Source organism: Sinocyclocheilus grahami, unplaced genomic scaffold (genome assembly GCF_001515645.1).
Source record: "Sinocyclocheilus grahami isolate Dianchi unplaced genomic scaffold, SAMN03320097.WGS_v1.1 scaffold283.1, whole genome shotgun sequence".
NCBI classification, from domain to species: domain Eukaryota; kingdom Metazoa; phylum Chordata; class Actinopteri; order Cypriniformes; family Cyprinidae; genus Sinocyclocheilus; species Sinocyclocheilus grahami.
The window spans coordinates 61,293-78,854 of record NW_015505462.1 but is presented as its reverse complement, the minus strand read 5'-3'; the positions used below and the strand labels follow the sequence as shown (position 1 = coordinate 78,854).

Here is a 17,562-nt window from a genome sequence, read left to right as displayed (position 1 = left end):
CACACACACACATCAGTAGAAAATGAATAGAAATGACGATTCTGTCTGAGCTAGGTGATTCTGTCACACGCACTAGTGTAAATGTAACTAATAGATGTGTAAACTGAAGACTATTTGAGCTTTATTAAAACTATCTGCACTGATTTTTTGTTTGTTACATTTTGTTCCTGTGTGCAGTGGCTTTGAGTCTGTATAACATCAACAAGCTGAAAAATAAAACCAAAGTTTTTTTTTTAGATAATGTAATCTTGTTCAAATAGATTTCATAAAATTGGTATCGAAAAAAGTATCGTTCAGGAACCAGTATCGAAGTCAAGGTATCGATATCGAACATTTTTGAACGATACCCAGCCCTACTCAGAGTAGTTCTAGAGATTATGTTTATGTATTCATGTACTCATATATTGAGGCGGCAGAGGCTGAAAACACTGCGAGCTTCAGTAGGCCTATGTGTAGTAAACGAAACCGCATGTCTGCGCCATTAATTTCCACAAGGTGTGGACTGGGAGCCAGGAGTGGTGAACGAGAATGTTCTGGAAAGTGATTTTGAGCCTCTCTGTGATGGTACCACGAGGCGTCGCTCACTAGCGGATCTCAGACTTCTGAAGGGGATGTAAATTCGTAGTAGTGAGTGGAAGTAGGCGGGTGCTGACCCTGTGGCTGTTCTATATGCAAGCATCAGTGTCTTGACCTTGATTCGAAGTTAAACAGACTTATATAGTACCTGTCAAACATTATATTCAAAAATCGTATAAATGCCTGATATTATTTTTAAGGGAGGTTATCAGTTGTTTAGTTGCAGATGCACTTCATCATTTTATCAATTGTTGATAAAACAGATACTTTTTATTCCATTTATACTAGAGACTTCACTTAGCAGTCTTCCTTCCCACACTGACAGCTCCATGCAATACAATTTTTCTGTTCATAATATAACAAGACTAAATATCTATGTCTACTCAAACAACCTCGGTTAGGAAAACAGAAAATGTTTTCCACGAATGCATAAGCCACTAGGGCTTTGACAGACAATGTCTTAAGTGAAGCCTGACTGCTCACAACAATATGAAAATCCACAGACATAGCCAAAGCTTTTCCTCCTGTGCCATCAAGAAGATCCTCCACCTCTCAGACTGTCTCCTGCTCTCTAATCAATACTGCGTTCTTTCCACTCTGTTGCACTCAGATTATCTGTCAGATACACATAATGCACGGTTCCAAAAGTAGGCCATTCTCTTTCTTACAGCATCCTTTTTTATGAAGACATAGGCAGATTTTACAATGTGATTTTACCTGACACAACCCCCCCCCCCTTTCATTTGAGGACCAGTGTAGTTACCAGCCTCCATTATGATTGTACAGCCCTTACACAAAGGAAAACTGGAGATGCAATTGAGTGGACAGCTCAAAATCTTTATGGACTATTGAACTAACAAACTTACATTACCATCATGTTGATAAATAAAAGGCCAGTTGTAACGACCAAATAACAAATTATGTTAGTCGTCCTTTATAGATAAAGGCCTTTCATCTATCTGTGAATGACATCTCCATCCTAATTGCTTTCCAGAAGTATAAGGAGGAAGCTAAACTCCCCCTACAGCAGGTAAAAAAGCTTTACAGAACACCATTCTCTTGAGAACATACATTACTCTTCAAAAGTTTGGGCATAATAAGAAAAAAAATAAATGAATACTTTTATTCAGTAAAGACACATGAAATTGATCAGAAGTGACAGTAAATATATTTATAACATTATAAAAGATTATTTTAAGTAATGCTGTTCTTTTGAACTTTCTATTTATCAAAGTCATTAAAAAAATTATCACGGTTTCCACGAAAAAAAAAGTATTTTGAAGAATGTTGGTAACCAAACAGTTGTGAAAAAAGGTAACACTTTATTTTAGGGTCTCTTAACTAGTTGCTTATTAGCATGCATATTACTAGAATATTAGCTATTAATTAGTACTGATTAAGCACATATTAATGCCTTATTGTACATGACCTTATTCTACATCCCTAATCCTACCCAATACCTAAACTTAACAACTATCTTACTAACTATTAATAAGCAGCAAATTAGGAATTTATCGAGGGAAAAGTTGTAGTTAATAGTGAATAAGTGTTCCCTATTCTAAAGTGTTACCGGACAAAATATTATGGAAGTCAATGGGGACCAGCAACTGTTTGGTTACCCAAATTCTTCAAAATATCTTCTTTTGTGTTCAGCAGAAAAAAGAAATTCATATGGTTCTGGAAAAACTTTAGGGTGAGTAAATGATGACAGAATTTTCATTTTGGTTGAACTATCCCTTTAAGCATTACAACTGTTTCCAAAATGTATATAAATAATAAATGTTTCTTCAGCACCAAATCAGCATATTAGAATGATTTTTGAAGGATCATGTGACACTGGAGTAATGGCTGCTGAAAATTCAGCTTTGCCATCACAAGAATAAATTACATTTTGAAATATATTAAAATAGAAAACAGTCATTTTAAATTGTAATAAATTTCACAATATTACTGTTTCTACTGTATTTTTGTTCAAATAAACATATCCTTGGGCGAGCATAAAAGACTTCTTTCAAATACAATAACAAATCTTACCAACCCCAAAGGGGAGCATTCTTATAGGTACATTTATGAATTTTTTTTCCCTCCTATGGGATGTGTCAGGCCCACATTGCAAAACTCAGGAATAGTGCACAAGCAGACGACTGTATGCTTCAGTCCATAAAGCCTTTTTGTGTTCACAGCTTGTGTTCCAAAGCTCATAAAGTCATTACATGGCTGAAAACAGATGACAAAAATTCATTTAAATTGAAAACGTGGCCAAACTTGCCTTAAGATATGGCCAGCCTAAAAGAGACAAAACTGGCATGGCTGTAATGCCACTGTCGGGGAGCAAGCAAAGGATTCCATTTAGATGTTGCCTGACAGTGAAATTGCTTTCGCCTCCATTAGTCACCTGACCTTGTTTTGCCTATGTATTTCCAAATAAGACCCCTCTCTGCTGCACAAGCTGGCAGAGGGAAACTTTATCACTGGTGGGGCTCCATTAACTCTGCGACTGGGCTTTCACACAACACCTTCCTCCCAAACCTCCATCCGCCTTTAAATGACTGCATTGCTTTCATAGGTGAGCTAGGCTGCTATCTATACCAATGCCAGTAAAAAAAGAATCACAGACATCTTGTCGTTGACCCTTGATGCAAAAGTGCTTATGCTTAGTGACGGTCTATTCAAAATTTAATTGTCTGCACAATGGACATGGGCATAGTTATAAATATATATAGGCCAAATGACGATAACAGAAAAAGTCATAATTGTCGAATTATTCATCTTAACAGAATGAAAAAAGGCCTATTTATAGATGACTTGTCCCCTGATTCTATTTTCCAAGCCAGCTTGTAGCTTTGACCTTATTGTTCATTAATGCATGAAGATGGTTTCTCACTCGTCCCTGGTTCCTCCCTCTGCTGCCTTTGTATTCAGGTAGTACAGGTTGGTGAAGCTTATTTAAAAAATAAAAAAACAGGTTCTTATCACGATTCGCATTTAAGATGCAAATTTGATACAAATAATAAAAGCTAAAGCATTTTTGCATATTCCATTTAATAAGGCGTTTCATCATAAAATATTATGCTCTGTGATTTTGGTTGCTTGTTCAAACAAAACAAACAAACAAAAAATGTGTAGGAAGATTTAGACATGAGGGTGAGAATAATAAACACTTGAGAATATAATCAGACTGAGTCATCTGCCATCACTGAGAAATACCATGGGATGAACTCACTCATTTATTGTTGGTTACAGCGTATAATCTCAGGTTGTTGTTTTTTTGGTCTGAGTTTTCTTGACCATTGGAGAAATGGGCCCCTTATTACAGGAATAAATATGTTTAAAAATTGTGAAGGTATTTTATTAGTTTTAACTGCACTGATAATCTTGCAATCGTCAGGCAGTGACCATCAATGGGAGGGCAGCGATTGGAAAGGGTGCTTATCTCTGGCTGGACAGGTTATGTGATACCTCTGGTTAGATATGAGATTACTGCTAAAACATATGCTGTAAGAAGACAAGTTCTTATCGTTAACCAACATATATGTTTACCCCACAAGAAATCCTGGCAACCAGCAAACTCATAGCAGGAAAAATTGAAAGATTTGAATGTTTTTATAACCCACTATTATACCCCAACAACACTGAATGAGATTACAAGTACTGTAGAAAAACACCAAGTGAGCGGAAATATTGTCATTATGTCAGGAGATGACAGATGTGATTACATTAATTCATAGGACTAAAAGCTCTATCACTTAGTAATATGCCAAAAAGATCCATAATAAGATTTATGCATTACTGCACAATGCTTTGGCTGCATCATACAGTAAGTGTTCATAAAATAAATCAAGTTCTTAAATCAAATTGGCTCTATAGTGCACTGAGCTTTGTAAGCAACCTCTGGTAGCAATAGTTCAAACTACACAAGCACCAAAGGGATGTAAGCCTACAGGGGCTAGTCTACTGATGTGAAGAGTCAATCTAACACTCCTGAAAGGTAGCTCTAACAAGTGTGGCATGGCGATAAAGCTATAGACCTCTTCAATCCATAGAGGAGAACAAACAGCTTTGAAGAGAGCCAGAGAGCCATGAAAAGCCAAATCACTCTGCCTTATAACTTCATAAAGTGAATAAAATGAATGAATATGCCTTTTTTTAAATGTTCTTTGCCATTCGTTTTAATAGTTAAATGTAAATTTCTCATTCACTCAAACAGAAAAGTATGTTTGCTTTTCAGAGCAATGCTGTTTTGTATTTATATAACTGCATAACTGTCACACCTGCAGCCACCCATAAAAGGAGCTTGATTATTATTGCAAAGGATGAATCAGCCTATGAACATCAACAGCAAAAATTCCCTCTAATGGATGGAGGGTCAGATAATAACTGCACATTCTCATAGAAAAGAGGAGTAATGACAAATGAATGTACAAACCTCAGAGAGCAGACAGAGAAAAAGGAGGGGAGCTTTCTCTGCCATTACCTGAGTCATTCACACAGGAACAGAGAGAGCAGAAAAGAAGCAGTGATAGAAAGCTGAGAGAGTGTGTGGGTGCATCCATAGGGTTGATTAGTAAGCCCATTAGGACCGAGAAAGATTGTCATTGTATAAGACTCCCCAGTGAAATATGCTGGGTCAGTTGTGGCTGAATATTGGAATTTTTTACTTGTTACCATGGAAGAACAGCTTCTGCATATCAAATGTCTAGTCCATATAACAATTATTTTAAAACTAATGTCTAGCACTAAAAATACCTGTATAATTGGAAACATGTATGGGGCATATACAGAGACACTTTAGAAAATATATGACAACAATAAAATATATATATCAAAGCAAGTGGAATTTATCTTAGCGCAAACACTTTTCAAGCAAAACATTTCACATCAAAGTTCAAATTATGAAAAAATAGTTAAATTATTTTTTAGACCAACTGGTCACTGCAAAAACAGCAAAAAAGTTCAGAGAAAAGGTGTAAAATCAGATCACACTTGGTTTGACATTGTATCTAATGCAGTTCAATTTTTTTATTTTAAGTGTGGCTTAAATGTCCAAAACTATCTAAATACTTTTGGGGGTTATGTCACATCACCCTTTCTCTGTATGCAAAGTTATCTATATGTGGTGACTCTTACATTTAAATTTAAATGTATTAATTCAGTAGATGCTTTTATCCAAAATGACTTATAAATGAGGAAAATAATGTGATTCATTCTAAGGAAGTAGCAACATAAGAAGTGCTATAATGCAAAGTTCCAATATTTTTGGAGCTATAGATTGCGTATCAACAGGATTCACTCAAGTGCTCATGAAAAATATGAATTTATACGGTTCAGTCCTCTGTCAAATAATGACCAGCACCAGAGAGGAAAAGTAACAGCTCACTGATTGCCATGGTTGCCAGTAATTAATGACCATCTGGTCAAGGTGGATACATTGCGCTGTAGGCTAAATGTAATGTTTCATGGTAAACATGAAGACTTTAACGTAGTACAAACGTTTCAGCAACAGGTCTTGATAAAACCACTAATGGTGTGCATAATTGTGGTTTGCATTTAAAACTAAAACCATAACAGAGACATGCTCTATTATGTATTATAGCTACATAATGATTTCTGGCATGTGAAGACATTTCTACTTAACTTCTCTCAGCTACCCATATACCTATCTGGACAGATACAACTTCTAGTGCAATATTAGTTATTAGAGAAAGAAATAATAGATCACAAGATTTTCTGCTCAAAAATTTATGGTGGTCACAATGACTGATCTCTTATCTGCCATGAGAATATTTCTTCAGATGAGTTTGAGCTCAAGGTATATAAAGCAGTAGTGAAGAGGGTATCAGCTTTGAGCCTGAGCTGATGTGTCATTGTAAATGAGATGGCCATGCCGACATCTCAGAGTGAACCACTGACAGATATTGTGAGCGAGAGTGGGCAGACTGCAGATTTTGTATGTGTTCAACATCGCAAAGTCATGCTGTTTCTAAGTTAAACTATGGTAGATTTAAAATCCAATCAAAACCGTTTTCAGAACTAAAGTGAGCTTCTCTATAAGACATACTTCAGTCTAATTACAACTATTTTACCCAATATTTGTGTGTGCTATGTATTTTTTTGGCTATTAAATAATAGCATCTATAGAATAGCTAATGTAAAGTCAGTTGTGTATCAATTCTCCCGTGTACAATCAGTCAGTTATTATAACTGTAGGATACTGCCTTAGAAGGATGCTGCTTATGTAAACAGTAATTCACTAGGTTCTGTAACAGCACAACAGAGTCTGCCATCTGTAATTCCTGAATTTGTCACAAACATCTGAAGCTCAATCAATAGGATTGTTAGAACTGTTATCCCAAGTATACAACCGTGTACTCACTGATGTGTACAGATGGCCTTCTCCATTCATGGCAATGTACAAGCCCGTCTTCACAGACTGAATAGCAACAACCCGAAGGCCCACAGGGATGAGGTTGAACAATGCTGTAAAGACAATATGGGGGTTAACAAACGTGACTTTCCCATCAATTCAAAATTCAACAAATTACATCTAAAAAAAGAACTGAGGAATTACTGTCAAATTTGAAAATTAAAACAGAACTATTAAAATTTTTGAAGAAAATGTGAGTATGTGGTTGCTATGGTGATTTTGAATGTTGCAATGCAGTTCTAAGAGTGATTAGGATGTAGAACAAACCTCTAACCCTAATAATAATAGCAAACATCACTAAAATGGAATTAGAATGATAAACAATGGGCTTCAAATCTCAACTCATAAATTGAACACAGGCCACACTCCACAGAGTGCAAAAACAGGGATAGTGTGAAGCATAAAAACTGATACACAGAAATTGAATGGAGGCCTCATATTATGTAGAATAATTGTTTTTATGCCCAGTGGGCAGCAACAGAAGCCTGGCGCTACAAGCTGGAGCATAGAAGGCTAACGATTGGAGGCAGTAGTAGTGCGTGGCAGATTTAATGGATATTTTGTTGTTGGAGCAGCTCTTCGGTCTTGTTAGGTAATGGCCATTGTTTGTACTGGAGGGGAGAAACAGCCTAGCTGGTGACACTAAGTGCATCCAAAGGGGTGATTTAAACCTACAGTGTAATGAACTCAATTCAACTCACTGGTAATTGGCAGAGCTCCCGGGGTGCTTGAATGAAAATTATTTCAGAAAAGCCCTGGTCTGGAAGACTCTGGTGTGGCAAAATATGAGTGGGACGGTTACATCAAAGTGAGTTTCTGGAAGTGCTCCACGGGCACATTGGAACAGATTCTTAGAAGGGAACAAAATGGACTATGCATCCTTGCCTTCCAAAGAGAGCATGATATTAAATGCCATTTAATTTTTTTTCTTCGCCCCTGTTTCTCTCCATACGCTCTAAAATATTTGGCTTTGCATCTTACAGAATTTATATAAATAACCAATATTAACAACTTAAAATCAAAGCAAGTGGAATTTATTTTTAAGATAGCGCAAGTATTTTCACACAAAATCAAATTATTAAATAATAGATGAAAAACAAAGATGTTAGTTCAAAGAAAGGGTCTCAAATTATTTGTTTGCTGATCACATTTGGTTTGACATTTTGTTGTCTAATTTATTCATTTTAAGTGTGCCTTATTTGTTCAAAACTGTCCAAATTATTTTTAGAGTATATCTACATTTGGGTTTACAACTATAATTCTATATTATATATATATATATATATATATATATATATATATATATTTTTAACTTAAAATTAAAACAGCTATTTTTCTCCCTTGAAATCAATGCTGTTTGCTTTCGAAAAGGAAAATCTAGTAACTGCTGTTGTTGGATTACTTCAGGGAAACTGATTACTTTAGTAAAAATTTTATGTATCTAAAAAAATAATCAAACAATGTTTTTATATTGTTATATGCCAACTCTACTTTTATTTCAGGGTTTCTGCAGGATTTTTAAGCTGAAATGTAAGACTTTTTAAGACCTTTTTAAGACCTGCACAAATCAATTTAATACCATATGAGCGGGGCATGGCAATGCCTATAGTACCATATTAAACTGTAAAATTACTGTAAAAAGCATCATTTACAGTTCAGATACAAGTTTTCACAAAAACAAAAAGTTTTACAAATGATAAACTTTACATTTCAGCCTTTAAACCATTTTTAAGAAATTGGATGAGTCAAAAGTATTCATTATTAACTTAAACAATTACTATGAATAAACTGTTATATAAATTAAATAACAAATTAGGGGTGTGAAATATTGACAAAAAATGATATTTTCTGGGATTTTATCTATAACAATAATTAGACGATATTTCACTGAGTGTTATTGTGCTGGTATTTTAAGGACTACTGTGGACAGTTGACTCCTGAATTTTTGATATTCTTCATATTCTGTGTGGTCAGTTCACAGCAGTGATATAAATTAATCTTTTCCAACTAGTTTTATGGGCATTTTTACCATTAAGCCATTTTTTCTAAAAGTGTGCATCATCTTTTGATTTAAATTCTTGCATTTGGGCTTTTACCAAGCAAATGAAATCAGTATCAACAGAATTCATCTTTGCAATGCAGAGAAAACACAGAAGCTACATCTGAAGTGGCATTTAAATGTATTTACACACTGTTTAATGCAGCTCTGAGGGACATGGAATACTTTAACCTGCAGTTACAAATGCATAAATAATGTTTTGATATTTTAAACATAAAACATTTAAAACTGATGTTTGAAATTATTTAAAAAATTAAAAGATCATTTAAATGTGAAGTTAAAACAGCCAGTAGGTGGCAGCAAGTCACTGTTAATAAGTGAGTCACTGCAATTGAACAGAATCATTTAAACGGTTGATTCATTCAGGAAACGAAACACTGTCATGTTGCTCAGAGACGCAAAACTTTGTTTGGGATGATTTTTGTTGGCGAAATAGAGCAAAAGCAGGCAATATGGTGTCTAAAACGTAAGTCTCTTAATATTAACTTCTTGTTTATTGAACTGTTGTATAAAATCAATATCACATTTGTAATCATGCTGACTTTTGGAGAAAAAAATGGCACTCTTCGTGTGATATTAACTATATCAAAGGATATAAATATATAAATTTTCTGCCCCCATATCTTGAATTATGTGATAATTCTACATGCATTTTAATAGACTGATTCATGCAGTGAAAGAAGGCACTCTAAATGCGTACGTGCACTAGTTTAACCTATGTTAACTTAGTAGACTTCATCACGTAATGTATGCATGCACTCTGTAGGTGTGTTTTGTTTGCTTTTCGCAATATACTCGATAATGTCAAATCGCACATAGTTAAAACAACAATTACGATATTAAGGCAGACCATTCATATCGCACACACCTATACTGTTAAGATTTTTATAATGTATTGTTTTCTTATCGATCCACCAGTTCAGATTTAAAGGTCCACGTGGATTTTCGCATTGAACTCTGATCAAAACAAGTTTTATTAAAATTACACATTCATTCTCTGCTAGCAGGAGGCGTGTTTGGTAGAAATATAACTGTTTCCCCAGTAACGGCAGAACACAAAGCAGCGCAGCACCGGACTTTGAATGTGCAGTGCTCATGTTTCATAGCCTTTTGAAGTTTAATCGTCACATTGAGCCATATCGCAATTCTGGTCTTCCGTCCCCAAATTTAAGACCTCTTGAAATCATAATTAAGACTTTCTTGTACAATTTAAGCCTTTTTATGGCCTTAAATTTGATACAACTAAATGTAAGACTTTTTAAGACTTTAAGACCCCGCGGAAACCCTGTATTTTCAGCATTTGTGTAGTTGTGTTTCTTAGTGTCACAAATGTCAAGTGTCATCTTCTCCTGGAATGTGTGACTGACAGAGAGCCCTCTGTTTGTCACTCTTTCGTTACAGCTGCATATTAAAATCAAATTAAGCAGCTGGCCTTAAGCATTTGAAAAGCAGGCCCAGTAAAGGCTAATAATACACAGGGGCGTGTCTATGTGGTGGCCAGGGGTAGCACCGACCCCCCCCCTGAAATTTGGCTGGCCACCCCATGTGCCCCCCCTACCAAATGTCTTGCCATAGGCTTGTTTTTAGTAAATTTCTAATTTTAGGCGGTTTCTATAGTGTGATGTTATGACAATGTCGAGAGCACATAATGTTACGCGATCCATGTGCGCGAGGACGAATCTCTCCACTCCCAAGCGGATTTCCTTCACTCACACAAAACTGGACGTGTGCTTCTAACATACAGTACATCGTTCCGCAAACACAATCCCCATATAAATGTGGATTTTATAAATGTGTAGTCAAAATAATGATATGCATTTGTGCACACATTACCTTTTAAGTGTAGCTGTAGCATTTTGTGCACTTGAAATATCAAGCAGGTGTCATTCCTTCTGAAACATGTTCATGTTTTGATTATTATGTGCAATAATGATGAAATTAGAGGGAACTCACAAGAATTACTACTGTCATCCTTAGTCCCATCAAGAGATCCATCTGGGTTCATTTGCAAGTAGTATCCCTGCCTGCAATATAACCTGGTCACTATACCCTTGAGCTGGGGATCTGTGGAGAAAGACAGAAAACACTCAATAATCAACAAACTTCTTTTAGATTAACTACAGTCTATATACATTACAAATGTAAACCTAAGTTTATGTAATCTTCCAATACATGTAAAGAGAATGATGTAAAGTTATTTTCCACACAAAAATGAAAATTCTGTCATCATTTATTCACCTTCATGTCATTCCAACCCTGTATGCATTTCTTTCTTGTACAGAACACAAAAGACGATATTCTGGAGAACACTATGAACCAAATAACACTGGAGCCCATTGACTTCCATTGTATGGACAAAACATCTTCTTTAATGTTCCAAAGAACAAAGAAAGTGCTGTGCATTGACGTTAATATGAAGTAGACTCCATAGCGCCCTCTTTAGCAGGGCCTGATAAAAATTTGTCTTAACCATCTGGTGTCAAATTTCATACAAAACAAATTATTTCCTAATAATAATAATAATAATAATAATCTAAAGCATATTGTTACATTAATGTGATGACATAACCGTAAAGCAGAACAAGTAGAAGATATAAAGATAATTATAAGTTGATATCAACAGGGATCTTAACAGAAAAATCAGTGAGGTAACCAGGCAAGTGATCTCACTCTTCACATGAACAGTTTGAGTAGCACTGTAATCTGATTGCTAAACCTAAGGGGGTGGTTTTATGATTACAATTTGTTGTGCACAAATTTTCATAGGTCTGTTTTTGGACAGAATTTAACTGGATTTTAGGATGTCATACTATAGTAAAAATGAGGATAAAGGAAAGGGTGTCCACTCCTGTGTTCCTTTTGACTTCTTACTTACAGCAGTAAGAGAAACAGATTTTTCACATGCGATCTAAAGGAAATTCACACCAAATTATCTCATTCCAAGTCGTCTGAAACATTACACAGGGACATGCGTCGCTCCAAGATTGACATCAATAATTGTGTCTTCAAATCAATCACAATGTACCAAATCTGAATATGCAGCTAAATTTGTATTTCACAAAAGAAAGTCATAAAAGTTTGGAACGACATGAAGGAGAGTAAATGATGAAAGAATATGCATTTTGGGGGTAAATGTATCTTTAAGTTTGTAAATGTAGTATGTGCAAATTGTAAAATGATAGTGTGAAACAAAAAAAAATAATAAATGAAAAAACATACTACTGTTGGTTGTTTAACTCTGGGGAGGCTGTGTTGTGCTTTAGCAAACACTGCTCGAGGGTAATCACATAAATAGATGTGAGTGACACCAATTTCATGAGACAGGAAGGAAAAGCAGGAGAATTTCTTACAGTATAAAGTGCCGTAGCCTCATTTGGCTATAAGGGTTTCCTGTGATACACTTAACCAGCATTGCTGTGCTTAACTCCAGGATGGTAAACAAATAACAGCCTTTTCATATTGATGTAGGTACAATGCTGCTGTTTACCGTTGGCCTGCTGCCCTGGATTTGCCTGCGTTAGGCTAGAAGAAACTGGCACATCAAAGGTGGAAAGAGAAATAAAAAGAGAGGGTGAGAGAAAAGAACAAAAGGAGGAAGGAGAGGGTGAGTTTAAAGGGAAAGATATATACAAAGAATGCTGATCACAGTGGTGCTTTATGATATCTGCCTCCACCTACACAGTGATGCTGCTGAGACAGCATCTTAAGATGCTTAAAGACAACAAAAAGCTCCCAGCATTTACTTACAGGAAAAAAAACAAAAAAAAAACAAGAACAAGCAAAGAGATGGGCTTGAGCTACAGTTCCATATGCATCCCCAAATGTTGCAATACACTGCAAAAAAAATCATTTTCTAGCTTAGATCTTTTTTCTTGTTTCCAGCCAAAATATCTAAAAATTCTTAAATCAAGAAGGATTTTCTAGACAAGTAAAAATCATTGTCTTGTTTTCAGAAAAAATAAGTCAAAATTAAGTGAGTTTTTGCTTGAAAAAAGCTAAATAATCTGCCAATGGGGTAAGAAAAATAATCTTGTTTCAAACAGAAAACAAGATTATTTTTCTTACCCCATTGGCAGATTATAAAGAAATGCATTTTTTTACATGTAATGAAATTCAATGGGCTCCAGTGTTATTTTACCCCAAAATTCTTCAAAATACCTTCTTTTGTGATCCAACAGAAGAACGAAATTCATGCAGGTTTAAAATGACATGAGGGTGAGAAAATGTTGACAGAAGTTTCATTTTTTGGAGGACTATCCCTTATAACCGTGTATAATATTATCTTTGCCAACGCTTTGCCACACTGAGTATTTAGAATCAAGCATTGTGACATCTGAAAATTCAATAAATAAATTTTTTAAAGATGATTGACGTTCATAACATCCATCCTGATAAAAGGTTAGCAGCAGGTGCATGGTTGTGTGTGTTTGGTGGAGAGAGAGACAGAAGGAGACAGGTGGAGGTAGCTATCATCAGACAGACGGGGATGGGGGGGGGGCATGTCTCACTGCACACAGCACCAGCTGCAGACTTAACCACATGTGATTGACCCACTATAGACTTTCAGGAACAGGAGAAGGGCTTTTCCAGCATTCGTAAGCACACTCACACTGTTCAGTCACAGGAAGGACTGAGAAAGTGCTGATATTACATTACATATTGTAACTACTAGTTTTATTAAATTCATGCTCTCTTCTACAAATGTTGCACATATACAGGTATTATGAGAAAGATATTGCAAGAATACAAAAATAATGTATATATATTAGGGCTGAGCCAGTCAAGTCAACTGCTGTCATCTCCCAGACATTCAAGTCAGTTCCAGCCCCTTCTGAGACTGCAGAATCAACCTCCGTCCTGATATTTCTGTGCCAGCCAAGCCCACTCCAGTCATTCCAGAGCCAGTCAAGCCCACTCCAGTCATTTCCGAGACGGCCAAGTTGGCAGCAATCAAGTCAGTTCCAGTCAATTCTAAGTCTGTGTTCATATACAGGTATTATGAGAAAGATATTGCAAGAATACAAAAATAATGTATATATATTAGGGCTGAGCCAGTCAAGTCAACTGCTGTCATCTCCCAGACATTCAAGTCAGTTCCAGCCCCTTCTGAGACTGCAGAATCAACCTCCGTCCTGATATTTCTGTGCCAGCCAAGCCCACTCCAGTCATTTCCGAGACGGCCAAGTTGGCAGCAATCAAGTCAGTTCCAGTCAATTCTAAGTCGGAGTCAACTTCTGTCATCCACGAAATCAGTCACGTCCACTTCTGTTATTCAAGAGCCAGTCAAGTCAACCATCAGCATCTCTCAGTCAGTCGAGTCAGTTCCTGCTACTTCTGAATCTGCAGTCAACCTCTGTCTTTCCAGAATCAGCTGAGAGCGCTCCTGTTATCCCCGAGTCAGTCAAGTCAACTGTTGTCCTTCAGTCAATTAAGCCTGTTCCAGACACTTCACAGTCTGCCAGGTCAGTTTCAGCCACCACTGTATCGACAAAGTTCACTGCAATTCCGCTTGAGTTGGCCGAGTTAGCTACAGATACTACAGAGGCAGTCAAGCACATAGTATCCACCTGTCGAAAGAGGAGGAAGAGAAGAACCCGTTCTGTGCTGTCTACTGTCCTTCCTTCTCAAGTCCCAAGTCCTATAGTTCCAGAGGAATCTAGTCTAGTGAATTCTTCTAAACTGCCTGCCATAGGGGAAGTTGTGGCCTAATGGTTAGAGAGTCGGACTCGTAACCCAAAGGTTGCAGGTTCGAGTCTCGTACCGGCAGGGATTGTAGGTAGGGGGAGTGAATGTACAGTGCTCTCTTCCACCTTCAATACCACGACTGAAGTGCCCTTGAGCAAGGCACCCACTGCTCCGGGTGTGTGTTCACAGTGTGTGTGTGTTCACTGCTGTGTGTGTGCACTTAGGATGGGATAAATGCAGAGCACTAATTCCTAGTATGGGTAACCATACTTGGCCACGTCACGTCACTTTTTTTTCATGTCAAGTCAGGAATGTTTTTACCAGCAATGTCCATAGAGACCTTCTGGGCTGTTGTCTATGCCTGCTCTCACAGCCATGGAGGCAGTTCCCAAGCAGCAAGTTGTTAGGGCTACAGACACCTCTTCTGAATCTCTTGCCAGTGTTGTCATGTTCCTGCCAAACCTGTTGTGGACACAGAGTATGAAATTCCTGAAAGTGAAGCTCCCGAGTCCACTCCAGTCCAGGAGCCCCCATAGCCTGCTCCAGAGAGAGCAGTTCCCAAGCCTGCTTTAGAGGCAGTTGTTACCGAGTCCGCTGCAGAGAGAACTGTTCCCGAGCCCGCTCCAGAGGAAAATTTAGTTTTTAGGCCCGCTCCAGCTCCTGAAAGAGCAGTCGCAGAGCCCACTCCAGAGACAGCAGTCCCAGTGTCTGATTTAGCCCCTGAGCACAGTCTAGTGTCGGTTCCAGCCACTGAGGATGTTTTTAAGTCAATTTCTAAGTCTGATCCTGCTACCCATAAGGACATCCCAGTACCTGTCTCTTGAGCCTATTCCCAAGACATCCCAAGACTCCTTCCCTGCCAATTCAGTCTTTGCCCCTAAATCTGTCACTGTTACCAAGCCCAGTTGGAAGTCCGTCCCTGTATCTACAGGTGCCTCCAGTCAAGTTCCCATCCCTCCCTTCCCATTTATATATAATATAAATTATATATGTGACCCTGAACCACAAAACCTTAAGTCTCTTGGGTATATTTTTAGCAATAGCCAAAAAAAAACATTGTATGGGTCAAAATGATCGATTTTCCTTTTATGCCAAAATCATTAGGATATTAAGTAAAGATCTTGTTGCATGAAGATATTTTGTAAATTTCCTACCGTAAATATATCAAAACTTAATTTTTGATTAGTAATATGCATTGCTAAGAACTTAATTTGGACAACTATAAAGGCAATTTTCTCAGTAATTAAAAGTGATTTTTTTTTGCACCCTAAGATTCCAGATATTCAAATAGTTGTATCTCGGCCAAATATTGTCCTATACTAACAAGCCATATATCAATGGAAAGCTTGTTTATTCATTTTCAATTTATAATAAAATTGACCCTTATGACTGGTTTTGTGGTCCAGGGTCACATATATATATTTAAATGTATATGTGTGTATTTATATATACATAACAAATATACACAGTACACACACATTCTGTATATTAGGTAAACAAACTATATATATATATATGCATAATAGGCACACACACACACACACACACATACAATTCCTCTCACCTCTGTAAATAACAATGAATATCACTTCATATATCACTACGTCGTAAAAACGTGACAGAAATCAAACGTGCAAAACCGATATAATGATAATAGTCATTATAGGCGAATTGACATCAAGTTCAGTCATTTACACAGCCAAGGACGAGCACCACCTTACACTCAAGACTAAAGGAGGCGCTATGCACTTTCAGTCAGAACTAATTGAGTGTATGCAAGATTCATCAGACTTTTTAATGAGACTTAGCATAGAGAGAGATTAAAAGCTAGTTTCCACTGGTGGTCTTCCATTCCACTGAGCATTCTAATTGGACGCAAAACGTAACGTCCAAACAGTGTGTTGAACCATGTCTTGCCGGGAAGAATCTCTGTCAAATTTAAATTTATCAGAGCACTGACTGAACTTTCACAGTGGATAAATGCAGAAGCACAAAATGACAATAAATACTGCAAAACAATCGCTTAATTTATAAAGACAGCTAAATGATTTCTGCAGCCTTCCTGGCTTACTACATTCTTTTAACCTTTAGTAACCTTCCACCAAATTTATAAATTGAGTTTGCATCAGGGCATTTTAGTAAGCAATCACTTCACAACAATTTTTATTTTTTCATGGCCATGGGACATAAAATGTCCTGTGGAGTAAAAAGGGTAAAAATTGCTACATGGCAGCACTCTGAGATGCAATCAAACAGATAACCTCTCTGTTTTGAACAAAGAGATTGAAAGACACACTTGTTTTTACCGGCTTGATGGAGACCTTTCATGTCTGGAGATGTTTTTCAGATTTTTTTTTTTTTCAGGTCATTGGCATTAACAAACAACTCTGCCGCCTCATTTTATTAGAATCGCGCCATTCATTTATCAGACATGGTTGGTTAAAAATGTATTATTTATATATATATATATATATATATATATATATATATATATATATATATATATATATATATATATATATGTATATATGTAGGACCGTAGGGGGGTGCAACTGGTGCGGTCGCACTGGATCCCGCACTTGAGGGGGCCCTGCGGCGAATGGACCGAGGGGGGACCATCCCCATATATACACAGTGGGTACGGAAAGTTTTTCACTCTTTGTTATATTGCAGCCATTTGCTAAAATCATTTAAGTACATTTTTTTTCCTCATTAATGTACACACAGCACTCCATATTGACAGAAAAACACAAGAATTGTTGACATTTTTGCAGTTTTATTAAAAAAGAAAAACTGAAATATCAAATGGTCCTAAGTA

General features: G+C 36.8%; 1 protein-coding gene across 2 annotated transcripts in view; it reads right to left on the bottom strand.

Moving 5' to 3' along the window:
- The window catches only part of LOC107600372 (fibroblast growth factor 14-like), a 59,185-nt gene that overhangs the window by 36,748 nt on the left and 4,875 nt on the right, over positions 1-17,562 (bottom strand). Inside the window, exons 2-4 of one of the 2 annotated variants that reach the window (XM_016292245.1) lie at positions 12,547-12,591; positions 11,013-11,123; positions 6,950-7,053 (exon numbers count right to left, since the gene is read on the bottom strand). In XM_016292245.1, the coding sequence (XP_016147731.1) occupies positions 6,950-7,053; positions 11,013-11,123; positions 12,547-12,591 (260 nt within the window). The remainder of the gene's footprint in view (positions 1-6,949; positions 7,054-11,012; positions 11,124-12,546; positions 12,592-17,562) is intronic. The other variant, XM_016292246.1, reaches the window with a different exon arrangement.